Source organism: Lichenostomus cassidix, chromosome 2 (genome assembly GCF_008360975.1).
Source record: "Lichenostomus cassidix isolate B80296 chromosome 2, HeHo_3.0, whole genome shotgun sequence".
In the NCBI taxonomy this organism is placed as follows: Eukaryota; Metazoa; Chordata; class Aves; order Passeriformes; family Meliphagidae; genus Lichenostomus; species Lichenostomus cassidix.
Genome location: NC_139482.1, coordinates 49,544,926 through 49,559,374, shown reverse-complemented (window position 1 = coordinate 49,559,374; position 14,449 = coordinate 49,544,926). Strand labels below are relative to the sequence as shown.

At 36.9% G+C, this 14,449-nt stretch overlaps 1 protein-coding gene across 1 annotated transcript in view; it reads left to right on the top strand.

Annotated features, from left to right (window-relative positions):
* Positions 1-14,449, top strand: part of CNTNAP2 (contactin associated protein 2) — a 716,903-nt gene that overhangs the window by 648,344 nt on the left and 54,110 nt on the right. Inside the window, exon 21 of the mRNA XM_085049831.1 lies at positions 4,698-4,791. Within this exon, the coding sequence (XP_084905957.1) occupies positions 4,698-4,791 (94 nt within the window). The remainder of the gene's footprint in view (positions 1-4,697; positions 4,792-14,449) is intronic.

Sequence of the window (14,449 nt, the reverse complement as noted above, 5' to 3'; positions counted from 1 at the left end):
AGGACCTAACCAGTCAGCAACAGATCAGCGGAGCACTAGTGCCACACTAAGGAAGGAGCTGAATTGCAGTAAGAGTGACCATAATCGGCCTCAGGAATTACACAATTACCACTCTAATCGGCTCCTTTTCTGCTGTACTAGAAAAAAAATAAAATCAAATAGCACAATATTAAAATTATTGCTTGTAAATTTTTTTCCTAACCTTTCAGCAGGTAAATAATCATCTATATGTCACCAATAAAGTCATGATATCTCCCATTTGATTTTCATAGTCAGCTTCCTGCTTTGTCATACACTGCTGTCATGCTTGTGAGGAGCTCCCTCTAAACACCTGCATACCACCTTGTTATTTTCTTGGGATCTCATGCCTACTCTGTTCTAACTTTTTAGGCATTTTTGAGTAGGAACTTTTTTTGTTATGTATTGTCGTAGAACTCAACATGAAAAGTCCTTGTTCAGGACTAGAGAAGTTTTAACACAAGTGATAAATCATCATAATAATGCAGAAGAGAAATACTACTCTGATCATGATGATAATACCCCCTTCTTTTTCCTGCTATAACTGAAGTCAATAGCAGAGCTGTATTGACATCAGATGGTGTGTGATTAAGCCTTATAACATTATTATTCCATCTGATTTCGACATTTTTTTCTAAAATGTCTCCACCACAAAGCAAAACCTTGATTTTATAGCCGTATGCAGTCTGGGTTGACAATGATTCAGATGTAAATTTATCCACAGGATCAATATAAGGCATGTGTTTGTGTTTGCACCTTTTTTTCTCCCCGAGACTATTAAGGTGATGTAGACATTATGTTTGCCCTTAGATTGATATCTCTGTTAGTCCCAGAACTCCCATCAAGATTAGTTTTATTATCTAAGTGAGCAGTAATTTAAAAGAGCATTTTATTGAATTTCTGCTTAAATCCAAACAACTTCAGAAAAAAGCAGTCTGCCTTGGTGTGATGTGACTTGAGAACTGAAACTGCAAATTCATCATGAAACTGCCACCTACTTTCATCTGTGTAACACTCAAAGCCACACTGTGTATTTATGTGAAACTCAAATGAAATTATTGAGTTTTAAAAGTAGCTGCAATGAAAAATATTAAATATAATTTTAAAACTGTAATTTAGTACAAAATCATGACATCAGCATCTGTCTATACAGAGATTCTATTTAATTTTCATTAAATAATGTAATAACTTTTTTCAAATGCCATTTGACACTAGTAATTCCTTTTTTATTACGTGTCTTCTATTAAATTGATAGGCTAGTATTTCATGCAAAGACTGCAGGCTGCTCTGCTCCAGCTGCTTACACTGGAGCACCCACTGGATGGCAGTCACATACAACTTTGGAAAGAATTCAGCATAGTGCTTTAACTCACAGGCCTATAAAGAAACCCTAGGTTGAGGGTCTCTGAAAAAAAAAAAAAAAAAAAAAAGGAACGAAAAAAGAAAAAAAAAGAAAAAAAAAGAAAAAGAAAAAAGGTTTCTTTTAAAAGGCATGCAATAAAAGCAAGTGGATAGAAATCTCCTTATTCCCTCACCCATTATTCCCTAGATCCCCTGTCTTGTGGTGCCCCAGTTCATTCCAGGTGCCACGATTAGAGAAAGGCATTGCTCAAAGCTGTGGAAAGCAATGCAGATGTTCCCTTACAAGAGATGCCAGGGCTGGCAGTGGAGCAGGAGCTGGCTCTATCACTGATCAGATATGCTCGCCCCAGAAAATTGGTATCAGCAGCTTTTAGAGATTTATTTTAGCTAGGAATCAAAACAACACAAAATTTCAGACAGTCATTAAACCCAAAAACAATCCATAGCCGAACCCATTGGGATATCTTTCCTCGACCTCAACAAGATGTGGAAAATACACGAGTGGATAGATTCAGGTTTTTATTCAGTGCAAGAGTCCTGTTTAAACAAGTAAACCTTAGCAGTAAAGTGTTCCTGTTAGAGCCTGCAATGTAACATATCATCAGTCTCGTTGTTGCAATCCCTTTTGCCTCTGTACCAGGAGGGAATGCTGAAGTCCCAAGGGAAGGTGAGGTCACTGAAAGGACTTTTGGGGTTTTTTTTTTTTTTAAATCTGGCCACGGTTACTGCTAACTAACCTGTTCCAAGATGGGGAAAGAGAGAGCCTTCCCACATCCTGAACACTACCTGAAGACAAAGGGAGTCTTATCACACCACAGGAGGCAGAATTTGATATTCTGTAATTGTGCATGTAAATGTTCACAGTGGTTCATCATTTAAATTGCTTTTTCATCTTGATGTATGTCCTGCAGACACAACCAGTGTACCCAGGTAGAGGCAGTCTGTACATTAGGCAGGGATGATTTTTTTATTACTTGTTGCTAATTACTTGTTACTCTGATGATGGACACATGGCTACTGCTTTAGGACATCCACCATACATCAATAAATTAAATGATAGATTGGTAGTTATTTTAATTTATTTATGTTTTATCTGATTCATGATGATCTGATCAACACCATTGCTCAGATTCCAGATCACAATTTTAAAAAATATTTAAATTGCTCCAGATTGATTTGGAAAAAAAAAGAAAGAAATGTTGTTGATACTGACAGATACCAATGTATGTAGTAGCATGTCAGATTATTTTATTCAAGTTAGTTCAGCATATTTAAAACATATTAATAAAAGAAAAAGCTAGAAGATGAATCCTGTGTATGTATTGAAAATAATTCCACTGCAGGCAAAGAAGTCGCATGAGGTTAACCCATTGGCATATGAGAGTCTGGAGAATCAGTGTTTTGTAGATTACTTTCCACCAATCTTTTCCCAATACACCTCTCTAAAGTCTACACCTTTCATTTAATAACCACAAGGGTTATTACCATTAAATACCACGAGAGATCTGAGCCATTTCCATTTGTGTCCTGAAATAAGAAGGGATTTTTTTTTTACCTGATATGCCTGCAGTTCCCATTGAAAATGGGTCTGGCACTAGCAATGTTGGATGCTGGAACATTTCCCTTCCATCAAGAAAACCAATAGCAAGCAATTAAGTGGAGACTGTACTTAATAGGGCCTGTTCTGTTTTTTATTTTAACCCTTTATGTTCACTTGACTACACCTTTTCAAAAATAACTCTTTTCAATTTGAATTTATATAACTCTAATTTCAGGCAAAATGTGTATTTCTGCTCGTTATTAAAAGTCCAAGAAAAATTGCTTAAGGTACTCTGAACAAACTGGAGCTTCTTTTTTTCTGAGTGAGAAGATGGAACTATGTTTTTTCATGTATTTATCTCAAAATAGTCAGTGTGAATACTAGTTAAGATAAATTAAAAATAATTTCTGAACATTAAAACTTGCTAGACATTTTTTTTGATCTGTGGAGACTGTTTTTCCTCTCTGTGTACTATGTATACACACTTCTCTTCTTGGGGCTTTTATGGGGAATTATAAGAAAGATGGGACTCCTCCAATTATTACAGTTTTTTGAGATGGTTGCCTCTGCAGATTCATGACACCAATAGGCTTTACCAGTACCTGAGCTCACAGGATTCCAGGGTATCAGGGGATTCAGACCTGCAGTTCTATGTTACCTGCCATTCATTTACTTTTAAACACTGAACTGAGCGTTTGCAGTATCATTGAAACAAAGTAATCCACAATAATAACATTCTGAAATTAGAAATATGGCAGAAAGATACATGAAAATATTGCATTCCCTCTAGAGTTGCCATTTCTTGAGAATTACTTCTGCAGTCTGTTCTACCCTGCAAAGTCTTAAATCACATATATGAGTTTCTGTCCTGTTCTGTCCTGTTCTGACAAGGCCAGAATAAAACAAACTATTGCTGTTGTCCTATTAAAGCCTGCATAATAAACATGTAAAGCTGTAAAGCTGTTTATAAACATGTAAAGCTGGGCAAATAAATAACAGCAAAGATAAAAATTCATCCCAATTACTTTTATGAAAAGTGAACTTTAAAACTCTATTGAGCTATATTAAACTATGTTAATAGCACTATTACTAACCTTAGGCAATTCATTTTATTACCCTCTTTCTTCATATTTTTTCTGTTGAATAGCTAAAAACCAGGGGAAATATGCTAATGTAACATGATTGCTCTGCCATGTCGGGGACAATATACATTTTCTATAGATTAAACTATTTAGCTGAGTTGATTACTCTTGAATTTTATTAGCTTTCAGTAGGCATCATCACAATCAAATTGAACAATTCTCAAAAGAAAGTAATAAGCATGATGTGCAAAAAAAAAAAAAAAAAGCTTATTAATTTATTACTTTTCTGAGAGAAAAGAAAAATGCCCAACACCTGAAATAGTCTCAAATCCCCAGCTATGTAAATCTGGCTTTAGCAGTAACATAGGTCCCAAATGTAAATCTATTTCTATTGAAATAATAAGTTGTTTTATTACCAATGCTGTTGAAGCACATAAGCAAAAACTAATGTAATTCTACAGCAATCAGAACAAAAATATATTCAATATAGGTATTCTCGAGGCCCCAGGAACTGTGGAGATGGCAGATGTGGAAGGAAGAGTATTTACTGTTGTTTTCCCTTTATGAAAATGAAGGTAGAGTGTATTAGATAGTTATAAGTGATAAACTCCATTAAGTAGACCTGATTCAACAGAACTGTAATAAGCAGATCAGATCAGTTCAAAATACTCATAATTTCTTTTCTCTTTCTCCAGCTTGATCACTATCCTCCAACAAGTTACAGCCTGCCAGCCACATCTGACATTCAGTTCAATTCCCCAAAGGCGCTATTCCTAGGAAAAGTTATAGGTAAGATTTCATTTTATCCCTGGGTCAGTGATGTGTGTGTAGCAGGATGCTTGTTGGACACATCAATCCTGATTTAAAAGAGGTGCTATTTGTGTTACATCTAAAGCACAGCTTGTGTTCTTCTGTCACAGAGGCTGATGAGCACACAAATAAATAATTGTCTGCCATGCACAGAGGTGGGGAGGGACAAGATATGGGCAAAGAGACACTTGTAACATTGTCTTTGTGAGGTTTCATTACTCTCAGTGTCCAGTGGAGCCAATACAGGAAAATTACTCAGACCACTGCTTCTCCAAGGAGATACTGAAGTTATTTTGAATATTACCATTCACTGTGAAGTTATTTTGTGCCTTCTATACTGTCTTTATCCATGCAGACAGACTTCTTATCCCAGTGCATCCTCTTGTGTCATTACTGTCCCTCATCACTCTGGCAAAGCACCACCCTCTCACAGTAACACCCACCAGCGAGGTCCTTTGGAGTCTGTAACACCTACAACAACACTCATGGACATTTCCTATCCCTTTTGTGGATTTCATGGTTATTTTCAGCGGAGCACCTTCCTGGCCAGCTCCCCAGAAGAACTCAAGGGACAATATAGATGCACCTTAAACTGCCTTGGCCTCAGTTTTAGGCCATCCTACATTCCATTGATTAGTTTTTCTGCTACTGGCTTCTTACATGAATTTCCAGGGTTACTCACTTCAAGAATCAATTCTTCCCAAATCTACAGTTTGTAAGGAGGGCTTTTTCCCCCTTTTCAGAGAGAAAGGGGAATTAATATTATTTCCTCTAAGTGCTTTGTACAGAGATATGGTTGCTTGAACTCAGTGAAGAGCTAAATCCAGAAAATTGCAAACTGTTCTTTGTTAAGTAGTTAAGGCATTGATCTGTGAACCCTTTGCACTGTTTTTTGAAGTGGTAAAGAAATTGACCATGTCGCTAACGGGACTTTTTGTAGATATATTTTTCCATTTGTTTTCTTTTTTAAATTTAACGTGTAGAACTTCTGTGAAATAGGAAGTTAAAAGCTTCTAAAATGACTGGCTATCAGGAGAGTCAGGAATTATTTTCTGGTACTTTCCAAGTCAGTTTTGTTGACAGAACAAAAGATGATGCAGTCTGATTTTGGTGAGTCTTGGGAAACCGGGTGCATTCCCACCTCACCACACTTAATTTGGGCAGCTGGACCAGAGGTGATGGTCTGACTGCATTTTTTTAATAGCATGGGATTATATTATCCCTTTGGGAATATAATTCTTTTACTTCTTCCTCTCTGCTTGTTACTGTCTTTGCAAACTGGGCATTTTATTAGGCAGAAGAACATATCAGTACTAAAGAAATAAACAAGCAAACAAAAAAAAAAAACAAAACAAACAAAAAAAAATTAAAAATAAAAAAATAAAAAAACATGTTTATTCTTGCTTCCAAAGAAAAATTGAGCTTCACTGCAAAAAGGTGGATTTCCTGATGCAAAATTGTTGTGCAGCTACCATGTCTGTTGATGAGCTTTACTGTGGAGCTCTTGGAGTCATGTTGAATGAAGGAAGAGCTCAGTTAACAGGGCTACCCAAGTGCAGCAGTTTGAAGGGCAAAGTAGACACAGCATTCAGTACCTTTAAAAACTCTAGCTGTCACCTCACACTGACTAGGCATATTTTAGTGGTCTAAAGGGATTAGAACCAACAGATCTGGATACATAGATCAAGTTACAATTTGTGCCCATATGCAATTACGTTTTCCAAATGGGCAATATGGGAGTGATCTCCCATTTCACTGCTGCTCCAGCATCAGTTGCATTCAGTTTCTGTTGTTCCCATACTATGAAATTCTTATTTGTCAACAAAAATGAATGCAAGACCCTATAGTTAAAGACAGATGGGTCTTTGAAGAGCACTCTGGAACAGCCTTACTAAGAAAGTGGTCTTCCTTCTGTCTTATTTCCATTTTTATTAGTGTTATTTGCATAGGAGCAGCCACTGCTGCCACAGCTGTGCTTGCTGTGATAGAGAGTTCATCTGCTCCCTGTCAGAAATGATCCCTTGTACACCTACAATAATGCAACACCTCTCTCTGGTCTAGATGTTACAACAATATGGCTGATTAATAAAATGTTGCTTCATAACTTTTCATAATATTTTCTGTAAAGCAGAAGGGTCTCATCAAAACCAACAACATAAATGTTTGAGTTGAAATCAGGGAGAATTTTTCTTCTTCAAGTTGAGGTGCTTTCTGCTTCCTTGAAATACTTTGTGAAAAATGCATATGTTCACTGGCTTGAAAAACATTGATACAAAATAATTGTAGCCTTTTGGAAAACTAGAGTTAAGGCATTGAGTATATAATTATTACCTAGGTAAAATGTATTATGATTTGATGTGTGAAATAAAGCTGAGACAACTAAGGAAAAGTCCTATTTTACATGAGTGTCTAGTAACAAAAATAATAGCACCAGAGAAATGCAGGATTTTACAGAAATGATAGGAAGGTATTGTTAATGTTTAAAGGAAGTGCTTTAATCTGTTATTTAGATGTACTTAGGCTTTGAGGGCTGACACAGACAAGGTGAGAGGGAAAACCTGGCTATCTGGATGATAAGCTATGAAGAGAAAAAAGTAAAAATTAGACAATGTGACAGAAATCTACATTTTCATGTAGGCTGCAACTCGAAGTCCATTACTGAGGTAGAATAGCACAGAGGTTTGATTTTTCCATTAAGTATAGAGGGTTTGGATGCAATACTCAGCTTTGTCATCACATTCTTTTTGAAGACCTACACCTGTATCATCTTAGTCTGTACTTCAGTATTAAAAGTGAAGCATTTCTTTGGCATTTAATGTGTATTTAAAAGGAATTAGCTAGACATAATTACACATGATTTTGTAAAAGTATCATTCTGGTGAACAGAAATTATTTGAGAGTTTCTTAACAGGATATATGATTGAGCACAGAAAGACCAAGATCAGACAAGGGTTGCTCTTGAGAAAGTGGCAGGGAAGTAAAACAAATGTGCTCCTTGACTGTTTCATCTCCACCAACTACTCCAAATTAAATTGTATCTTTTCAGAAATACTTAAATATCCACTTGGGAAAAAATTGACATAATAACAAATCATCATCACATGGATTATTAATTTCAGAATTGACAGCTGTCCCTGCAGCTCACCTCTGTGGGCTCCATTTTTTCCTCTGCCTCAAGCTAGTGCTCTTCAGGGACTTCTAGTAAGAGAAGCCAAAAGGGAAATGCCTTTCAGGTCTTCCTTCCTCCTTACAAAAACAATTGCCATTACTCTACAGCTAAAGAGAAGTCCTAGAAATCAACCCCAGGGGCCAGGATTCTTTTCTCAAAAGGCAGTTTCCTAAAGAAGTGGTGGTAGAAAAAGGTCCATTTCTAGATGTGGGTTTTTTTCCTGGTGTTAATTTAAAGATTTTTTTATTGTTCCCTGACTGGAATTTCTGTTTCTTCACTGGGGCTTGTGGTAAAAATTAAAATTGTTCAGGTGGCATTTCTCTGGATTCATTGTGACATTCACCACCTTGGGCTGATGGGAGGTAAGACCAGCTTACATCTAACCAAGTAGTTAGTTTCAAATGTTCAAAGGAGAGAACATAGAAAGACCTCACAAAAAGGAGGAGATAAATGACATTGCTTGATGGCTTAGGTATGGTATAGAAATAAGAACTGCTTTTTTCTTGCATGGCATCTCTCTACAAATGCATACTGAATAATAGGAGGCAAAAGTTCAAAATCCTTTGAATTTCCAGAAGTGAGCAATGACAATTATTCCAAGAGGTAATCATTCCTTACTCCTAGATAAGATACTTTCTTTTCCATAGAAAAGGCTTGGCAGTTTGGTGCTTCAACACTCGTAGCTGAAAAACATCAATGACCCACAATGTAATTAATCCTACCAAAACCATCACACACTTTAAAAACCAGCTTCAGTGTCCAGGTTTCCACACAACTGCAAAGTTTTATCACTTAAGGGGTTTGTTTCATTCCAAAGAATGAACACTTTATCTCTTTGAGAACATTTACTGTCCTAGAAAAGGGCGTTTTGATAACCTTGATTAAAAAAATTTCTGTACAGGATATAGGCATAGTCATAATTGGTGCTCAGTTTGGGTATGCTGTTAAACATTGACATCATCTGATATGAAGTTACTGTTAATATATATATAAAATACTAATTTAGAATTAGATCTCTATACTGTAGGGTACTTTTTCTCAACTCTAAAATTTGGATCTTAGAAAACAGTGCAAGAACTGTAAATAGATCATGAATAATCTGAAAGTATTCTTCTGCTACACATCTTTGACATGTATCTACTACTATCTCATGATCATAAGGAGGCTAACACTTCATTATATATGTTAGGAGTGTGGCATTCAGTGCTCCACAGCTTGAGCTCTGCTGCTGTCCTTCACTTTGTAGTGCAGACAGACACTCTAGTGCAGGGAAGCTCAGTCTACTTTCACTGATAATGAGAAGAAAATAGCTATCATGCAGTAAATTCATCCACCAACTTACTTCAAAGTAACTGCCTGCTGCTTCATTTCTGAGCACCAGCATTAACATTCAGTACTGTAATCTCCGTGAGAATGCATATTGTCATATTGGGAGCCCTGCTGCTACAGCAGGTAGCTGTTGAATATTAAAGATGTGCTTTCCCCTGCATGAGTTATGTATGAATTGTCATACAAAAATATAACATCTGGACAATTCTCCTTCTCCTGCTCCTCCTGCATAATGCTATCAGCCTGGTCGAAACACCTCTGGGATTTAATATTACCTGTCTCTTTGGTCTCAGATCTGTCTGTCCGTACCACACTCTTTGAAGTGTTTCTGGTAAAGGTGGAAATGTTCCACAGCTCTTCTAGTCATAACCCAACCAAAATAAAAGTCATTTTTCTTTTCTTTCAGACCTCTGGTGTTGATCTGTCTGGTTTCTCTGAGAAGTCCTACCTACAAGCACTATTCAAAAAGGGACGTTTCCTATCTACAGGTCTCCCATCCAAGGGACATGATAAACACTTTGAATTGCCAGTTCGACCTCAATAACTTCTGAGGCAGAAATTAGGGTAGCCCAAGTGAATTTTATCCATTGTTTGAGAACCAAAATGAAGAAGAGAAGCCAAGAATATTCACTGATGCCTCTCATCATCCATGCAGCATCTTCTTTCCGTTTTTCAGAATATTGCAGGATTCGTCTGCTGCATCTCCAGAGAGGCAGAAGGTAGACCCCAGACAAACTGGATTAAAGTAGGTGCTTAGATAATCTCAGTTGCCACGGGTATAGACAGCTTTACTCTTCCAAAAATTAGCTGGAGTCATTGCCTCCCACAAACTTTTCACTCTCACCCTTCACATGATTCTTCACCTCTCAGCCCCAGTCTAATACTTTATACTGGCAGCTGCCTTTTCATTTCCTGTTGCACTATTCTCTGTGAAAAGACTTCACTGATTACCAGTCTTCAAATCTTTCATGGGCATTCAACAGCACCAGAAGGTCACCTTTTATTCTCATGGTCTTCTAGCATGCATACCAGCCTCTGACTGGATGCAGGAGTCTCCTAAATTCCTAAATTCTAAAGTTATTTCCCTTGTGCTTTAATATGTCTCAGAAAATTCTTTCATATAAATCGCTCTACAGAATCTTACAGAGAAGATTATCCCATTGTTTTACAGTTCTTTCCAAAGTATTCATCTATTGGCTCTGAAAGGGAAAAAAAAAAAAGTAAAAGAAGATTGTAAGGCAATTTAATTTGGTTAGTGCCATACTGAAGAGAGTATTTGCACAAGTCTTATCTGACATTCAAAACACTGATAACACTATTTAAAAGTAATGGAATAAAATGAAAACTTAAACTCCAGTAATTAGACTGACCTTTTCCTAACTTCTGTATTTTGTTAAGGTGGCATATTTTAGTAATACAACTTTTCCCTACCACAGCAAGACATGAACTATTTTGCCTGCCCTGTATAACATCTAATACTAATTTATTTCAAATGCAGCTGCTTTAAAGGGTCAAAGAAAGGAACTGAACATGACAAGGTCATCAATAAAACCTGCTGTTGGCCCCATAAAATTATAATGGCATCGACAGCAAAATCGAAGAGCTCAGAGCACCTTCAAGGCTTGTAAATTATTAAAATATAAAAAAAAAAGAAAAGAGCAAGGGATATGAGAGTTTCTGGAGTATGAATTGGATATGAATTTCATGGTATGTTCTTCCGTGCCTAAAATAATAAGCCCCCAAAAGGAGTGTAGGACCACAGATAGTGGAAAAGTACTGCACAAATGCATCTTTGCATCTCTGGGCTCAGAGCTGCCTTAGGTCTGGACAGCTTTCATTCTTGCAGAGAAACCTGAACCAGTCCGCATGGTTTTAAGCTGTCCAGCTTTTTAGGATGAAATTTATCTCTGTTCAAAGGCTCAACACAATCTTCACACTACTAAATTCCACTTAAGCAGACTGTATATAGAATGTAAATTATGTTTATATTGTGCTGCTGCTCTCTGCAGAACAAAAAAACAGCTGCTCTGCATAAGTATACTCAAGACATAGTGAAATAAACATATTCCTCAAACAATATTAAGTAATAAATAAATGTGAAGATAAGATAATCTGTCTTGAAGACCTTTATATAGAACTATAAATTCATAGACTAAATTATTCATGATGAATAATTTGCTTAACTCCCACTATCACAAAAATAAAGGGAAGTATATAAATTATGGTAAGATACTTCAACATTTTCCTGTTTAGCCAGACCTTTGACTGTCGATTACTTTGCATTTCTTTTAAAATAAATGCTCCCATTATTTAAATTACAGAACCAAAACCTGGATGATGTCTTATTTTCAAGTGTTTCTACCCAGCAAATTTTAAAGCTGTATATATACACTCCCTAAATAAGCCCTTTCTGCCAGGTACGGTAATGTATTCTCCATCTGCATATTTCAGGGAACAGTTAAAACACTTTAAGTTGTCATGGAGAAGGAACTCATTTGAAAAATTGTGTGATTCCCAATGGCTTCAGCTACATCCATGCTGTAAATAACAACAGGCATTGTGGTTGTATCAGTGACCTCGCTTTAAAACTTGCCAAGCCAACAGAGCTGACACCACTCAGAAGGGACTGGTTATTTGGACTTATTCTCTCATGTTTTGTTTTTTTTCTTCTTAAAATAGGGTACCTTATGTGAATGTTTTGCAAAAATTTTAGAAGTTTCAAGAAAATACTGTTGTATAGTACTAGGATAGGATAGGATAGGATAGGATAGGATTAGGACAGGACAGGACAGGACAGGATAGGTGTAGTACAGTACTAGGGATAGCATTGTTTTTAAATAGCTCCCTGAATTAGATTCAGAGGTTTTCCTCAGCAGAGTCAATGTCACTAATGGCTCCTTGTGCTGCAACTTGGTTGTTTATTCTGATACTAAATCTGACATAATAGTAGCAGTGTTATGCCATTGACCATGACAGTCACTGATTCTTAGACTTATATGCCATAATAAAATTCTATTTAATGTGCAGTACAGTGACTAGTTCATAAACAGCTCCTTTAAATACAACAGAAATAAACTCACATGTTTACAACGTTCTTTTTAAAGAGGCCTGTTTCCTCTCCCGTAAATGTAGACCTCTGCCTACAAATCTCTCCTTTATATGAACTCACAAATCTACCCCAGTGACTCTCAGCTACTGAAACACCAGGGTTGTACTCCACTTTTAAATGAAGCAGTTGAGTAAGGTTATAGTCAGTCTCCCACCGAAAGGTAATATTTTTCTTTTGTTCAGTCTGATAGCAAGATAATAATATATGGTTTTGTTACTCCTTCCTACTTTCTGCCCTCTTCAGACTGTGCTCTGAATTTTACCAGTCCTTTCTTCTTTTTCTTTTTTTTTTGGAGAGAGATTGCAATCTGTCTTATTGTTCCATGAAAATGCTTATTGGTCAAAAAATTGTCTCCTGATCCTTCTTATCAGTTGCAGAATCTAAACTGTGTAAAGGTTGCACCATAATATATACAGTTACTTCAAAAGCATCCAGGAAGAGAAATTAATTTGTCATTGAGTGTCAGAAAAGTTGAATTGTTCAAAATACTCCAGCTAAAATGAGCCCTCCCAAAAAAAATCCCTTTTTCTTTTAGAATGATTTGAAAGGAACTTTTTGAGTTGTAGGTGATGAGACACCTCAGAAATACTGATCTTAAGAGACATCTTCAAAGCAAAATACTATTACAATTGCTAATGTAATTCATCAAGCTGTCATATCTTTCTCAGCCAAATTTGATTTGATTTCAGTTTAGCACCTTGAAAATACATACTTTCTTCACTCAGTAAATGCTCACTTAACATAAAATTAGCATATTTGCCAGTCTCCCTGGAGCAATGGCAACCTCTTGGTTTCCTGCTTCTGCATTCACATGGGATTCTTTGCAAGATAATCAATAATATGACTAATTAAGTTGGGAATGGTCTACTATTTTTGTTTTCATTTGACCAGGACTTAGAGACTTTCCATACATTTTTCATAGGTAGTGTCTTAAGTTTTCCTCTAATTTACGTGTAGACAAAAATATGCTTTTAATAAGATAGTTGCCAAATTTGACTTCCTGGCATCACAGGATGAGAGTTGGAGGTTATGAAGGACATGCAAAGGCTAATGAGCTCTCTGTAACTTATCCTCCAGATGGGAAGAGAAAAACCAACATATAGAGAAAACAGCATATGGAGAAAAAGCAGCAGTGCATCAGTGGCTAAAACTGATCTGCATCTAGAAGTACAGAAGCTAGGTGATTGCAAAAGCTACAGAAGTGAGAGACAAGACGTTCAAATACAGCTTCTCAAACCATTTTACCTTCTCTGAGGCAAGCCCAAGCATTATTTTGCTCAGAACAAAGGAACTGATGGGGTTATATCAGGAGGCTCATGACCCTGCTGAGTTTCTAGGCCAGCATGAGAAGGCAGGATATTTAAGTGATGTTGTAACGTTATGTCAGCCAGAGGAAATGGTATTTTACACTGCCATCCTTTCCAGTACTTCCTTTACCTTGAGAAAGGAGCCTATGCAGCAGCTCTCCACTTAGTGCCTGCAAGCTTGCAGGAATCCACAGATTTCTCTCCATTAATGCATAGAGCATATCTTAATTGCTTAAGTCTGTTATCTTGACTCTGTAATAGTGTCCCCTCCAGGGATGAAGGAATGCCTGTCTGGCAGCTCAGTTTGCATTGCATCTGGTTCCTGGGTATTGTTTGTGGTGTGCCACATCCTTTCTGCTGAGGGATGCACTGAAACCAGAGCATTAAATTTATGAAGGACTTTTTTTTTTCCTGGAATTAGAACAATGGGCTGCACCCTGTCCTTATACAGGAAAATAAATGAATGGGAAATATTAGAGTTGTGTTGCATTTTCACTTTATTCTAAGGGGATCAGAGAGAGTGGAGAACGGGGAGGGAGGGTGGGACATGATGAGCTTGACAAACTCCCATTTTGCATTCAGACCTGGATTTGCCCTCTTTCTAGTTTACCTCATTAGGAATTATCTAGTAAGGTGTTCATCACAGCATTCAGACACTATTGTCTGTTACCAATGTGATCCCTTTGCCAACAGTGCTGCACATACAGCTTTTTCTGCATTAGT